We start from the raw sequence: 17,206 nt of genomic DNA, 5'->3' as shown, positions 1-17,206 counted from the left end.
AGTTTTTACATTTGCGGTATTTACCTATTTAATGGCGCGCAATTTGCATTCATATCTTTATTATTCTTGTCAGCCGAGCGCGCAGGTTTTCGCAAGCACACACATCGACATGCACATAGAAATCCATATATGTATGTATTACGGGTTTGTACTATAGGTATGTAAATTTTGTATAAATAGTAAAAGTCTCACGTGAATTTATGAATTGTATCTGTATGTGCCGAGTTTTTTTATCTTTCCCACATAATGAGTATAGCGCCTAACTACTTATGAATTATAAGATAATACTATTTTTTCGAGCAAGGGTTGCTGCTGATGTAATCTAAATAGTTTTTAACAAAACATTTAATCTATGAATTTCACCACAATTAACTGCACTTTTGGTAAATTTTGGCTAAAAATGTGTACGTTATCACTCCCAGTTATGTGAACACTGCTTATAAAAAAATAAAAATAAAAATGCTTGCTCACTTATTATGACTAACTTATAATTGGTTTGAGAATCATACGTCTCTCATGATCGAGGATCAACCAAATATGACAGCTGCATGCAAGTAATGTCACTCCAAAAAACTGCTACCTTGGAACTGCGCTGCTATCGGGCACTTTTTGACGTGATAACGTCTTATAATTCGATTTAGCCGGCTGCACGCACCAAAAAATGCGGCGTTACTTTGCTTGAACTGCAAGCGAGAGCGCGGAGCGAACGACAAAGAGGCACAATCGGCCCCCGCGTTCGGCAACGTTCGACATCTGGCTCTCTCCTACTTGAGTGAGCATATGTGTGTATGTATGTATATGCGCATATGTATATAAATTCACATATTTGTATTTGCATATGCCTTCTTCCTGTGTGCATGGTAATGAACCATTTCTCTGTTGAGAATAGGACGATGATAGGAAAAGCAGGAAATAAAAGGGAGTGTTTCGAGTGTAATGTGTCTTGAAAAAGTCAAATCGATGACGGTGCCTCTTAGTGTTGTTGACTTATTAACGTCTAATGCACAATCGAAATTGAACATATCTGAATTTGATAAATGTTTCGCCCTTTTTCACGTTTGTGTAAAGGTAACTTGGTAAATTCCATTGCGATTCCATTTACCTCCTTCTCTATATCCATACAAAATATCTATCAAATAAGTAAAATTAAAATTTTCTTTTGAAAAATGCAACCATTCCATCAGTATTTTCTTATGACGCTGTCACGTTAAACTATCGTCAGTAAACCGACTTTACAGACAACCTCTTTTTATTTCATAGCAGGCAAGCAACTTGCAGGTTCATCGTATCCATTTAATTAATCCTCCGTTGGGCACCCGGGTCTGGCTACACTTTTCTGATTTTGTGCGTGAATTTAACATATTTCTATTATAGCTAACGACTTGAGCTTCCTAAAATTTAATTTTCTTTCGATTTATGAATATAAGCTTTTAAAAAGGATACTCAAACAGTGTAAAAATAAAATGAAAAATAAAATCTGTTATCCCTAAATTGCTCCTTTAGACTCCCAGACCGGTGTAGCGTCTACCAAGCTAAGATCTGCGTCATAGACAAAACAGCCAAAACGATAAGGCTAATGGACTTACTTCCGGCAAACCTTAACATTTTTGTTGATAGTCAAGCAGCGATCAAGGCACAGCGCTCAGGGCGCATCAATTCACGATGTATTAAAGAATGCAGATGATCGCTCTCACTTGCCCAACAACACAAAACCACCGGTCACTCTGGAGTAGGGGGAAATGAAAGAGCAATTGAGTGTGAAAGAAAGGCTCAGAGCTTGACCTTCAGCGCGTGGTAGAGGCCATAAGCATTCCTCTAAATGAACTGTGCACTGCGATTGACTTAAGTGTAATTGTGGAAAACATGGATTTGAATTTGCAACAACAAGTTTGTAATAAATTTTGATGGTAAAGAAATGTTGGGAAACGGCAGTGATACTGTAAAGAAAGCAGTCGTTTATGAGTGGCATGAACATTTCAGCAGAGATCCATCGAGGATAACAAACGTGCCCCTACGTACGGCCGTCGACATCGAAAAACTAATGAAAGCATCAATAAATTGAAAGAAAAGTTGATCAATAACCGCAAACTAACCATCAGACAGCTGGCAGAAGACTTGAGCATGGTTTATGGATCCGTTCAGGATATGGTTAGTTGACAGATTAAAGTGGTGATTCATGTAGAATCCAACTAGCGCTTCTGCACCATTTTATTGCCACATCCTCGTTACCAACTTATTTGGCAGTGATTTACAGCAGAACTATATCCAGTCTTTGCGGCTCAAGAAACTTTATTAGGTTGTTGACATCTAAGCCAGAGAATTGTGCGAGACTCTCGAATAGCGGTTTGCCCAGGGTTGAAATTCTATGCTTCCTTAGAACAAGGCATTCACAGAGAAAACGGAAGATTGTTTCCTTTTTCTCCGCTGGCTTACAACTGTGACAGTGCATGTTGTGAGAGATGCCATTTTGGCTGCTTTTTCTCCGTCAGACCAAGAGCCAGTTATGACTGCCGAGAGTCTCCAGGCGAAAGACATGAGTTCCAAGGCTGAATTCGCCCCAACATTCATCACCGAAGCCGAAACGTTGGTTTATGAGTATGATACGCAATCCAGACAACTGGCAAGTGTGTGGAAACCTCTGAATTAACCAATACCAAAAAAACAAAGTCATTCTTAGTCGAAAAAGAAAGCGATGCTCACGAATTTTCGCCAGAAGGTCAGGCAGCTATATATGTATATACATACATATGACTGGCGCTTACACCCTTTTTTCTGGATATTTGGCCGAGCTCCTCCTCCTATTTGTGGTGTGTGTCTTGATGTTGTTTCACAAATGGAGGTACCTACATTCGGCTACGGCACTCGCCGCAGACAGTTAGTAAAGACTATTATTTGGGCATAAGACATGAAGCAATGCGCCAAAAATGAAAGAATTTGTGGGAAAACAGCTCAAGGCTTTTGCATCATGGCAACACACCGTCGCACAGTGGAATCATTATAAGTGATTTTTTTACAAAAATGAAACGAGTGCCATACAACAGCCATCGAAATCACCTGATATGGCTCCATGCGATTTGTTTCTTTTCTGTTAGTCGAATCAAAAAACCACTTCAGGGAAAAATCGAAGGCCATCGAAAAGATGGTTGTACCGAAAATAGAGTTCCATAAATCCTTCGAGAGCTGGGTCAATCGCTGGCATAAAAGCGTTTACGGGAAGTACTTTGAAGGCGATAATATTACTTTGAGGAATAAACTTTTATTTGTAATTTTCTGAATATATTCCGGGAACATTCTCATCAAGGTGATATTCTTAAAAAGAATCAAAAATTACTAATTTCATAACTTTTAGCCAATCATTGTCCTTTTTATTTGATTGGATTATTAATATATTAGTTAAGACCCTTCGGCATTATTATTTTCATGAACGCAACTGTATGCCTTACTTTTTCGACCTTAGGTTATAACCAGCTTTGCATGACTAGTTAAGAATCTTTTAGGTGGTAGAAATCTATGTCCCCACAGAATTTCATGTAACGCGTTTTCAGCTGGCGACTTTGGTTTAGTGAAGCAGGACATTAATAGCCGCAAATACAGAAACTTATTAAAAATATGGACGAATCGTCATTTTTATGAATTTAATTCAGATTTTGTTTGTTTGTTTGGGAAGCGCTGCCCTATTCCTAGACTCACCTTCGAAAGGCTCTTCACAAGGAGTATACCGTTAAGAAGGGAGTGGCAGACACCAAGGCCATGGAGAAGGGGGGAATTGAATTTGTATACAAAGAATTCCAAGCTAGACGATAAAGTTGGTTATGGTGTGTTTTCAAAGGACCGGAACTATCCGTTCGACTACCAGACTACTGCAGCGTCTATCAGGCAGAGGTACCAGCTATAAAAATACGCATGCCGTAACAAAATCGTCTATAAATATCTACTCGGTTAGCCAGGCGGTCATTAAATCAATGAATGCGGCTATATTAAGATCAAAGGTTGCACAGGAATGCCGGGAAGCCCTAAATAGTATTAGCGTCATATTCAAGGTTAGCCTTATTTGGGTTCCGGGCCACAGAGATATTGAGGGAAATTGTAAAGCTGATGAGCTAGCCAGAAGAGGTGCTGCACTTCAACTGCTCAGTGAAAAAAGTATCATTGGCCACGAGTAAATTAATAATGAAAAACAACATTATCCAAGAGGCCAGTAGGTCATGGAGAGACGAAGATACATGCGTAACAGCTAGGCTACTATAGCCGCAAATAAACTAGAAAAGAATAAAGGAATTGCTTAGCCTCTCAAGAGATGATATCTCGAAAGTCGTGGCTTGTGTCACCCGTCATTGGTTACTTGGCAGGCATTATTTGCGACTAGGAGTATTCTCCCATGAAAATTGTAGAAATTGAGGAAGAAAATGAGGAAGAGAAAGAAACAGTTGAGCACTTACTTTGCAATTGTCCAGCCTTAGCTAAAATCAGAACAGGTTGTCTAGGTAAACAATTTTTCAATTCTCTTACAGAACTGTCTGGCGTGGGGTTGGGATCAAATCTAAGTTTCATAAGAGCCACAAAATGGTTTCACAAAGGAAAGTAAATGGGGTTTCCGTGCAGCACAGTATCACAACGGACCTGTAGGGTCTAAGTAAGTTGGTCGTATAGACCGACTACCACCATAACCTAACCTAACCTATCCTAAATGAGTTGTTAAAGGTGCACCTCACACTGACAGACCCGTCGTCGAAAATGTCGACAAAATCACAGAAATAATGGCCGGCATGTTAGTAGTCAAAGCCTCGTCCAAGAACTAAAGATCGGCCATAAAACAGTATTAAGCCGATTGCGCAAAATAAAAACTAAAAATTTGGGATTTCTCTTTCCCCATATACATATTCTTGTGTAGATTTACATTTATTTAATATTTTTTATCAATATGAATTTGTTAATTAACTTATATTTAATTTTTTTATTTTTTTCCTTCTTTTCTAGCTGACTTCCGAGTTCTGTGCGAATAATGCCAAATTCCATCCAAATAAGAAAAATAAAGAATACGATGACGCCATCGAACGGAACGTGACGTAAGGCAAAACGCTAATACAAAAACGAAAAACCACAACCAAGCGCACCAAGCGCAGAGCTTTTAACTAACATAGAACATAGCAAAGTGAAAGGTGCAGAAAGGTCCGGAAGAAAAACGGCATATTGAATGAAAATAAATATTGGTAATTTTCCAATAATCTATCGAGTCTTCGGCCGCGTGGAGAACTCCTCATCAATGTAACATTAATGCGAAAAGTTGATCGAAAACTTGTTAGCGAAAATGGACGTTAAATGTGAAAGATTGATTTCGCACAGCGACAATAGCCACAACCACGTGGCCGTACACGAACTACGTCACGATAATATAGCGCGTATAGAAAGACAATCGGTGGTGGCAAGCTATACGCTACGAAGTCGGCGAAGATCGGCAGCAGCAGCAGCAGCGCAACGCATCCAAAATGCTACAGACACTGGTGGAGGAACGCCGCCGCAGAGCGTTCAACACGGAGCGAATAGATACGGAACGAAAGCGGCGAGGGCCACATTCACATCACAACAAAAGCCAGCCGCAAGCGAAATGTCCGCGTCAGTGGACGGTGCAGTAGTTGTGGGGCAAAATGTGTGCGTCCTTTGTCGCCAGGGAGCGGATAAATGTTGCTCGCGAAATTTTGGCAGTTTTACAACACCATCTGCAACAGCAGGCAGCAGCAGTAGTGGCATGCGAAATGTGCAAGCCAGCAGTGGCAGCAGCGTGCGGCGAGTAGCAGCAGAGCCTGACACTTGGCACAGCAGCAGTTTTCAGCGCATACGGCAGCCAATTGATAGTACAACAGTTGAAGCACCACCAACAATAAGTGCAACAACAAACGCAGCTAAGCGGCAGTGTGGCAACGCAGAGAGTAGCGCTACGCAGTGGGCATTTGCGCACGACGACAGTTGTTTATTTCATACAGCAATAACAAGGCTGACGAATAGTGGTACAAGCGCGCTAGCAAACGCGCAGCAGCAACACACGCAACCTAATGATGGAACGGCATCGACACCTGTGTATTGCAACTGCCAACAGCGAACGCCGCAAAGTATGAGTTGTGTGCCGCAAACGCCACCTGCGCCAACTGCTGCGACCACATCACACTTAACAAAGGCAGCAATAATAACAGCAACAACAGCGCCAGCTCATTCGTCTTCAAGCGTAAATTTGGAGCTGCGATCAGTGGACGAATGCGCCACATCGTCAAAAGCAACAGCAACACCAACACCAGCATCATCATCATCAGCTTCAGCTTCAGCATCATTAGCACTCGCCGCCGGTACAAATTTCATTGAGCAACGCAAATATATGCTAAACGAAGCACCAACAACAACAGTAGCAACAAGCATGCATTCACCTGCGCCCTTTGCAACAACGTTGCGTACATTTCAGTTGTTGTTGTTGTGCATACAGATGCAATTATTGCGACCCATTTACAAGCAACTCAATAGTTTTCTACACAAAGCCAATAGCAATCGCAGTAGCAGCAGCAGCAGCAAAAACAAAAGCAACAAACAGCATACGACGAATAGTAATAGGATCCATAGAAATAGTAAAAATAGTAATACGCAAACGAAATCCAATAAAAGACAACAGAAACAAAATCCACAACTGCAGCAGCCGCAGCCGCAGCAGCAACAACAACAACAACGTCCTCCACTTTTAAGACTGATGAAACTAATTCGCTGTAATTCCTACTACAATAATAATAATAAAGTTAATGATAACAATTTAATTAATAACTATAACAATAATGCCACAAATATATTTAATGCATCACACAAACAACAACTACAATACGCCAACGCCAACGCCAACAACCATAGCTCTAACAATAGTACGTTTAGTAACAGTAAATGCTCGCAACTGCAACATCACATGCACCACCGCACAGTACAACAACAACAACAACAACAACACCAACAACAGATATTACAACAAGAACATCACTGCAATTTAATGACCACATCACGTCAGCAAAATTTGCAACACCAACAACAACAACAAAAAGATATAGTGCAACATCACCTCAAAGCAAACGTATTCGCTTCAACATCGTTGCAACTGCAACTACAACATTTGCGCTACTTCAAAATGCCAAATCTCTCATTCTTGTATATGCTACTGATTGCCCTCTCGTTCCTATCGCTCTTTCTGCCATCAATAAATGCCCAAGCATCGAATGCGATTGCAACAGCTGCTGCCTCAGCGCCGGTGAGCAATGACGTGCGCCCTTCACAGGTGGCCTTGGGCCGCAATGAGACTGGTGAGTTTGAGTGAAATATTATTTTTCTTAAAAATATTGGTAGTTATTAAAATTCAGAGTGTGAAAAGCTTTTTTTTTTTGTTTCTTATTGGAAGAAATTAATATGTACTAGTATAGGGTGTTTTTTTAGCTGCATGAGAACTATAAAAGGTTTTCCAATAAGAGGTCTTATTCCCGTAAAAGATCAATGGTTTCGTTGCTTGTGTGGCACGTAGCGCCGTCTTGTTCAAAATAAACGTTGTCCAGACCAATACCATCCAATTCCGGCCATAAAAAATCGTTATTCATCTCTCGATAGCGCAATCCATTCACCATAACTGTTGCTCAAGCTTCAAACAGTCACACGGTGAGCATAGAGAGGCCTTTTAATAATAAGTCTTTGATTTTCTGAGCCCCAGATCCGAAAATTTTGCTTGTTGACGATGCCGCCGAGGTGGACATGGGCCTCATCACTCAAGATGATAAGTTTTCAATGGAATTCCGGCTCATTTTCATGCATTTCAACGACCCAATCAGCAAAGACACGACGTTGTTGATGATCGGCCGACTTGAGTTCTTGTGTGAACTGGACTTTATAAACCGTAAGACCCAACTCTTTATGCAAAATACGGTGTAATGACGTTTGTGGAATGCCTAACTCCAAAGAATGATGAGGAATGGACAAACCTGGGTTTTCTTCAACCCTTTCGGCTACAACAGCAATACTCGTATTTTCGGCTGTTCTTGAGCGACGTGCACGGGTTTTATTCTTCACATCACTAACTTGTCCCAATAACTCGACTTTCTGTATTGCAGTCCGACAAGGTGCTTCACGATGACCCAAAACTGTTCGAGTTTAACGAACCGTCTCTGCCAAGTTTTCACCATTTTTATAGTGAATTTTAATAATTTCAGTGCGTTGTTTAAGCATGTATCGTTCCATTATTATTAATGCCGTAGTTTCGACTTGTCAAATATCAAAAAATGACAGCTTCAAAAGTGACATCTACCGAAATAGCAGGCTATTCAAAATAATACCTGTTATTGGAAACCCCTTTAGTTTACGTAGTAAAACATAAAGCAGGCCTGAGACACAGAGAGGCAATAAACATTTTTACGCATTTGTCGTAAAACCCAATCATAACAAATTCAACTTGACTGACTAACTTTAATAAAACCGAAATAAAGACAAATAAACTGCCGCTCTGAAAAAGCAAGTTTTTTTTATTTCGCTTGTTTGGTTTTGTTTAATCAGTGCGGCTCATGTTGCGTGATGAAGCTTTCGTCACCTCTTCGAACATAAACAAACATAAAGATGTAATAAAATTAATAAAACTCAGAAATACAAAAACTTTTTAGCTACCGCCAATCGTAATATTAACATACAAATCTGCAGAATTGAATTCATTTCATCATCATAATCATCGCATTTACAGCACGGGGTGAGCCAATGCTGCCCCCATACGTCTCGCTTCACTGCATGACTTCTTCGTGCGCCTTCGTCGTCCCCACATCATCTGCCCACTTTCTTGGTGGCCGTTCGCGCTTTTTGCTGCCCAAAATGCGAGAGCTGAAATCTTCTTTGCAATTATGTTGTGCGTGTCCTAGGGTTTTATTCTATAAGACCCATCAGGCCCTCGTAGAATAGAATTCTTCTATTCTCTCCTCAAAATTGTACGCTCAAAGAGTAAGAAGGAGAAGTCAGAACCCATGTTTCATATCCATGCTTTGCTATTGGCCTTATAAGTGTCATATAGGTCTGTGGCTTAAACGTCCATGACAAGAGTTTGCTTTTAAGCAACTTGAGGTGTGCGTAATGGCAGATAAGCGGATCTGCTAAACTACTTAAGTTTACTGCTCTCATACTTGAAAGTTTCGATTTTTTGTAAGACGTGAATTCATTTTACAAAATTCAAAATTTATTCAATCTGAACCGCAACAACAACGTACGTGTACCGATATTATGTATATACCCCTATCCGTATATTTATAACTTTTTGCAAATGGCGTCGTACGTCAATCATATTTGCCACTTGTCAACTAGATATGTAGCAACGAAATACAAACAGACAAGTAATGTTAGGCCAAAGTAAAGGCCAAGATAAAGATTTTAATCACTAAACAGTCTTTCATTAAACTTCTTAATTATACCTACACCACACGAAAAAAGTATAAGACAAGCAAAATTTCTTAAAATTTTATTATCAGTTTAGGGCTAACATTTTATGTTTTTAATATTTAAACTTTTAGTGATAAATGTTTTAAAAATATCCAGAAATAAGTATATATTTCACGGAGCATAAGTTAGTTATCAAGAAAAGTTAAATCTACAGAACAAAAAAAGTATAGTATAAATCGAGTGTTATTATATTTAAAATAAACAAATAGAATCCTCGGGGTTAGTTTATAATGTGAAGCTTAGTAATTTGTGTTGAGTCTTCCTTTGATTATAACTGGTTGAAGTCGTTGAGGCATTGATTTAAGTTTTTTATAATATTTTGACCACTCGACATTAATCGCACTGCTAAGGCTCTTAGGGTTAAGATCAAAGCTGCAGTCAGGCCATTCTAAAATTGGTACATTTTTCGTTGCCAAAAACTACGTTGTTGATTTGGAAGAAAGAACGGTTGCGTTGTCCTGCTACAAAATCCGCTCCTCATTGAAATTATCATCCAAAAAAGTAAAAGTACCTCTTCTAGAAGTTCTATTTACAAGGTGAAGTTCAAAATAAACGAGATTGAGCCAAAATAGAAACGAAAGAAGCTTTGTTCTTATAACTTCGAGTTTATTTATTCAAAATAGTCCCCTCTGGCTTCAATACACTGTTTTGCGCGATCTAAAAGCTTTTCGAAAGAGTGTTTCAGGTCATTGACCGGAATCTGGAATGTCCTTCAGGATGTCGGTACAAGCTTTTTTGATGGACGCTATGGACGCAAAATGTTTTCCTTTCATGGCCAAATGCAATTTTCCGATTAGGTAGAAGTTACAGGGAGCCATATCAGGCGAATACGATGAGTGATTGATGGTTAAAAAGCGATTTCTTGTCAAGAGGGGAAAATACATTTGGGAATCATGGACGGAGCAGACCAGATTGGATTTCTTTTCATCGAAAAAATTACTTTTTCCAACTGATTTTCCTAAACTTGGTACTTTTATGCAAATGGCTGTCTGTTTTTTGTGTCGTATGGTTAACTTAGGTTTAGTTACTCGTTTTGCATACTCTAGACTAGAATCCGCTCGCAAAATTTGTTGCACACGGCGGGTAGTAACTTCCAAATTAAGAATGTGTTTCATTCCAGCAGATCTATTTGATTTATTTATAGCTGAACGTTTGATTTCCCGAACATCTCCACTGCTAAGTATTGGTTTTGTACCTCTTTTCTGTTACATCCCCACTTTTCTTTCAAATGGAAGTAATGCAAAACTTCAGTTAGGCTTCTTTTTAATTTTGAAGCAATCTCTCGCATGTAAGGCCGCTCTCACTCCATGTTGAACTAGACCCTGCTCAAATCCAGAAAAAGCTTTTCCGCGCGTCATATTTTTTGTTTCTAAGCCAAAAAAAACCACATAAATATGAGAAGAAACACTTAGAATATAATAATTTTAACGTAATAACTGAACTGCACTTTTAAAATAAAAGCAAACGCTTTTGGTCTTATAATTATTGCGCGTTATTCAAATACCAGCAATGAAGGCGGAATAATTTCCATTACAAAATAGCATTTTAAAAGTACAACCAGCGACCGATATTAGACATTTTTCAATTTTTCTATTATTGCTTTAGTGGACCCCGTACTCGAAATGTAACCAATTAAAAAGGACATAAATTTAGTTTGGAAAATTACTTTTACTCAATACAAATTAAAAAATGTGTGAAAATAATACAAAATTAAGAATCCACTTACTTTTGCTCGATATGACCACCTTTTGCCTTAACTATGACTTTGAGATGGCCCAGAAACAAATCGCAAGCTGCCCGAATGTGACTTGCAGTTATTTTGGGTCACTCGCGGACAATCGCTTCTTTCAGCGCCTCGAGACTGGTGAATTTTTTAGTTCGGACCTCGCTCACCAAAATGGCCCAAAGAGACTAATCCATCGGATTCGCGACTGGTGAATTTAAGAGCCATTGTGTGGACCTTATGAAGTTCGGAATGTTGTTTTTTAGCCATTCTTGGTTCACTCGAGCTTTGTGAGATAGTGACGAGTTCTTTTGAAACGTCCATGGTCTGCCACTAAAATATTTGTATGCTCACGGCTTCAAAGAAATCTTCATAATACTTTTCCGATAATATTTCGCATTTACCTTGACGCCAGGATCGTTGAAAACGCGGTTACAGCGACCCAAACCATTACCTATGGCAGGTGCTGCCTCCTGGTGGCCAATCGATGACTCAAATTCTCGTATGAACGATCGGTCAAATAAACCCTACCTGTTTTGTTTTGGGAGTTTACGAATTGCTCAAATTTGAAAAATTTTCTCATCAGAAAACACAATGTTCGGAAATTGACCGCTTTCGGCCCGTGCATCAGCTGTTCGAGCGGTCTGAAGTTGGTTACACTTCGAGTGCCGGACCCTGTAGATCTCATCATACTCAAATTTGGTCTTATAATGTTTTCTTGCGGTGTATAAATATTTGATTTAGTATATTTTGCTAAATTTTTTCCTGCGGACTAAGATTATTATTATATTTTTTGTGAAAATATCTGTATTAGTATGTAAGACAATTTGTTTTTGTTGACACATTTTTTCTTCAACGAAATAAAATATTAAAAAAAAAAAATAAAAAAATAAAATAAAATAAAATAAAATAAAATAAAATAAAATAATAAATAAAATAAAAATATAATAAAATTAAATAAATTAAATAATGAAATAAAATTAAAAAAATAATAACAATAAAAAATTAACAAAAAAAATTTAAAAATAATGTCAATAGCAACAATAAAATTAAAAAAAATATTATAATTATATTAACAAAAAAATTTGTTTAGTGACCCTGTGTTTCCTTACAGAGTTATGCGCATTTATGTAAATTGAAATATAATTTTCAAGTGGCAACTTTTTATGATGTTTTGATAAATTTCCGCTTATATGTTCGCAATGTGTTGTTATTTTACTGAATCAATTTTGTAAAAACTACGGGAGAACATGACAAAGTGATCACGCCCCACCAGATCACGTCCTCTTACATGTGAGTGTGTATGCAATATTACAGCGAAATTAAAACGGCGCTAATGAAAACAAAAACATTGATAGTAAATACACATGCATGTACATATGTATGTATGTATGTGTACCTACAATATTTATGCATTTGTTGTAATACTTGATTTATGTTTCCATGTTGTTGAATGTACGTGCGTGTGTATGTAAATAATAATATATATATATGTGTCTGGAATGTATGCAAATCAAAGTTTAAACAGCCGTTTCAGGCTTGAGCTTCCGTTTCGAACACTTCACTTGACTGGCTGAATAGAGCGCAAGTGGGAGGGGGCCACAAGCGTGCATACATCTGTACATTTATAGCCGTAGATAAACAAATACACATTGCATGGCGCGGCTGTGATATGTCAGCGCGCGCTGATTGGCTGCGTGGCTACCTAGCCGGACGATTACACAGATATGTATATGTGTGCGCGTGTGTGTGTGTATATGTTAGCCGCCTAGCATCTCGCTGTCAGCCAGCAATCGCTTTTTGTCGCGTTGCGGTAAGCGTTGATTGCTGTTGTTGTTATCAGCTAGTGACGTGCTTGTTGTTGTACTCATAACATATATATGTACATATATGTATTTGTTATTGTTGTTGGTGTTGTTTTTCATGTTGGCTGTGTTGATTTAATTCCGCGGCCACCAATCTTTTGAACGAATGAGCGTGTGATTAACAGCTACACATACATTACATATATATGTATGTACACATATACATATTTATATGCAGCAATATGCTTTGGTGTGCGTTTACTGTACGCAAGTATTTATACATACATACATATTTCGTGATAACAACAAGTATTTACTTTCCTGCTGCTACTTACATATTTTATTATTGTTGCTACAATCGGCTGTTATTATTTCAGTTGTGGCGTTTTATTTTACATTCATACATATGTATGTTTTTTATTACTTGTATATGTAGGCATATTATTGTATTTGTATGTCTTTCACTTATTGCTGAGCTGCTTCTTTTTCGTTGGGCGTCGCATAGTCGGCGGCCATTTGCTTTCTTAGCAACGACAACAACACCACCCAACTAACATTACAGGCATGTAAAATGTCTACCTCAAAATATGCATATGTATATACGTGGGCCGTTTGAAAATTCTGTACAAAAATAAAAACTACTTAATTGTTAGCGGCAAGTTAATCACCTTCCCTGTCAGAAATCAAATACATTAACGAACGAAACCAAAGCAGAACAAGTCTTGTCGAGGCCCTATGCTCCCGAGAGGAGAGAACAAGGAAAAAAAGAAAAAACTTTGTTTGGGGTAAAAAATAAATAAATAATTGGTGTTTCGCCAAACTACTCCTCCTATTTGTGATGTGCGTATTGCTGTTGGAGCGACCTACAACGCCGACTTCGAACGGCAAATAGTTTTTTGAGGCGCTTTTTCATGGCAGAAATACACTCGGAGGTTTGCCATTGTTTGCCGAGGGGCGACCGCTATTAGAACAAACGTTTTTTATTTTGGTGTCTCATGCACGGAGATGTGAACCTATGCACTCCTGAGTGGTAGTCAACACCACTACTACGGCTACGGCGGCCGTAGTGGAGTAAACCTTTTTTAATTTTCGACATAGTCTGCTTTTAGGTTTATACACTTCGTTCAACGCTTTAGTAGTTTGCTGATGTCTTCCGTATACAACGTCCAATGTTTTTTAAGTGAGTACCTGCCGGCGACAGCTTAGACCCACGGAGCTCAAAAGCACACGGATCAATTATATTATTGATCAGAACCCAAGAAATTTGTATAATTTATTTTGTGGCCATTTATTGTTTTTAAAGTATTATTTTATTGTTAAGTAATTATAGGTCTTGCTACCAATTGGCAGTGTGGCATGGACACACTAACCGCCTTGGTGGGGCTCAAGGCCCTTCTAAACCTTTGTGGGTCTATGGGTCCCGGCACACGGTTTCATGCAACTCCACATCAACCAAAAGTCTATCCGCGCTTTAGGTATCAACCAGAACCAACACGAAAACCTCCCCGAAGGGCCGTTCCCAAAAACAGGTCAGAGCGAACTCTGAGGGCTGTTGTTCCCCGTGGTAGACACTACCAGTAGAGCTTACATACTGCTCAGGGCCAGGTAACTCTAGATTTTAGTCGCCTTTTACGACAGGCATACCTTACCTCGCGCAAATTCTAACGCTTCACTCGCTGGGGGAGCCTTCCGTATAATAGGACTTGTCAAAGTCTGCGAAATAGCCATTCATATCGTACGTGCAATCACCTCCCCGTTTGAATAAAAACTTTTTCTCGCCAGCCGTTTCTTCAAATTGGGTCATGGGCGTACGATAGCTTGAAGAGATTTCTGACACTTTATTTTTTTGCTATCACGTGGAGTACACACAAGAGAAAGTAAATTTGGTGTTTAAAATGTTGTATCCCGTAATAAATGGACGCCTGAGCGATGAAAATAAAGTAATAATTTACAAGTCTATATTTCTGTCGATTCTTCTTCTTCTTTCTTTACAAAACTGCAAATCTGCCAAAGTAAGGTACTCAAAATGAATTTACGACTCCCATGGTATTTCTCCACCAGAAAGTTTCATAAGGAATCAAAAACTAAGATTTTGTCAGACAAATTTGGCTACAAAATTTAAAATTCGTTGCAGTTTTTCGAAAAATCTGTTGGTATCTGAATTTCCGTAGGGTTCAACTAGGCCAGGGTAGGTACTTAGATGCATACAGATTAACACGCAAGATGTAAGGCGAAGGTTTTTCATAGTTTTTTTTTTCTTTCGAAAAAATATTTAAAAAAACCGAGACGTGTTCTGTTCATATTCTGCAAATTATGTTGTAACTGTAACGCTTTTCTACTTAATAAACTGTTATCTTATCTTTCTAACTAAACGTAACCTCGCTGCGCGCCAGTAGTGCCATCTCTCTGACTTTGCATGGACCTTTCAAACGACCCTCGTGACTACCTACATGTAAATGTACATATTTATATTTATTTTCGAATTGTGCGTAGTAATGCGCGATTGGCAGCGTGCAGTGTTTTTTTGTTGTTGTTGTTGATTTTATTGCTTGTTTACAATTGGCGATATTGTTAACGCAACTAGACTAACTTACAAAAACCAACAAAACAATTAAAACCAATAACGACGCTGTTGTGGTATGCCCAGTAGGGAGTTGAAAGCCGTTACTCGTATTCGTGCCAGATTTATAATTTTTTAAGGCACTTTTCTGGTCTAGAGACGTGAAAATTGAAGGTGTTGAAAATTGAAGAAAAAAATGGGTATCATTTGAAAATCATTTTTATTAATTAGATCAATTCTTTATTTACAAAAACAAAAAAAAAAATTTTAACGACAATAAAATTGTAAAAAAATTGCTTCCCCTGACGGAGCACATGCCACTGGCGTAACTGATTGGGCTGGCTGCTGAGGTACGTCTGAAAAAAAAAATTGGTCGATTATTCATCAGGAGATATGTCGGTAAGGTGGGTAGCAGATTTCCAAAAAAAAAAAAGTTTTCTAGATATTTTATCTGTTTATTGGAAAAATACAAAAATAAAAGATTTTTTCACGTTCCTCGCTCTTAAAAAAAATAGAAAAATTGATTATAAAATTATAATTCTGCTACTCGCGAGTGCTACAAGTCTACTCAATAACATACAGTGGCTCACAGAAGTATTTTGCATAATAGCGCGTATGTACAAATTTAAGATTTTGTATGTACTAAGTATCCGAAAATAAAAATGATAATACTTACACGCATTATTGAGCACTGTCTTAGCAATTGGGCTACACATCATGCACAAAAATTGTACCGTTAGGTGCATATAACAAAAAACGTGCGTAGCAATGAAAATGTGTGCTCACAAAAGTATTTTGCTTATTGTTTATAGATACCGTTACTGGACGCAGTTCAGTTACTTTTTCTGTTTTCGCTGAAGTTGTGGCTACAGGTGCGTATTATAATCAATTTTATTTGTAATTGAGTTCATTCCGTTTGTAATTGTGGTACTGTGCATATCGGAAATGCCAAAGGGTAAAGAACTAACTACAGCTGAAAAAACAATTATTTTACATCTCCATAATGAAAGAAAATCTACGAAATATATTTGCAATATGTTTAGTCATTGCCGCCAAACGATAGAAAATGTAATAAAACGGTGTAAAGAACGCGGTAATTTAGAAAATTTAACCCGTTTTGGTCGACCAAAGTTGCTAACTGAGAGAGAAGAACGCCAAATATTGAAAGAAAATCGCAAAAACCCACATTTATCAGCCCCAAAAATCAATGACAAAATAAAAGCAACCTTTCAGATTGAAGTATCCGATGAGACAGTGCGCAGAGCCCTCAGAAGCAACAATATTCACGGTCGTGCAGCAAGGAAAAAACCACTGATTTCACAAGTCAATAAAGCAAAGCGGCTTTTATTCGCCAACACCTATAAAACCAAAAGTTTTTAGTTTTGGAAAACCGTCATATTTAGTGATGAAAGCAAATACAACATTTTTGGTCCGGACGGACGTCGTATGGTATGGCGGAAGCCAAATGAAGAGCTGCGATTAAAAAATGTTAAATCCACTGTTAAGCACGGTGGAGGTTCCGTCATGGTGTGGGGTTGTATGTCAGTCCAAGGAGTCGGAAAGCTGGTGTTTATAGATGGAACGATGGATAAACATCTTTATTTGTCTATTCTCAAAGACAACTTACATTCCAGT

General features: G+C 38.4%; 1 protein-coding gene across 9 annotated transcripts in view; it reads left to right on the top strand.

Moving 5' to 3' along the window:
* Positions 1-17,206, top strand: part of LOC128863247 (insulin-like receptor) — a 154,126-nt gene that overhangs the window by 46,068 nt on the left and 90,852 nt on the right. For all 9 annotated transcript variants that reach the window (XM_054102393.1, XM_054102328.1, XM_054102354.1 and 6 more), the window contains exon 3: positions 4,978-7,325. In XM_054102393.1, the coding sequence (XP_053958368.1) occupies positions 5,309-7,325 (2,017 nt within the window). In that variant the 5' untranslated portion in view covers positions 4,978-5,308. The remainder of the gene's footprint in view (positions 1-4,977; positions 7,326-17,206) is intronic.

Source organism: Anastrepha ludens, chromosome 2 (assembly GCF_028408465.1).
Source record: "Anastrepha ludens isolate Willacy chromosome 2, idAnaLude1.1, whole genome shotgun sequence".
NCBI lineage: Eukaryota > Metazoa > Arthropoda > Insecta > Diptera > Tephritidae > Anastrepha > Anastrepha ludens.
Note: the sequence above shows the minus strand (reverse complement) of the source record. Positions and strands in the feature narration are given on the sequence as shown.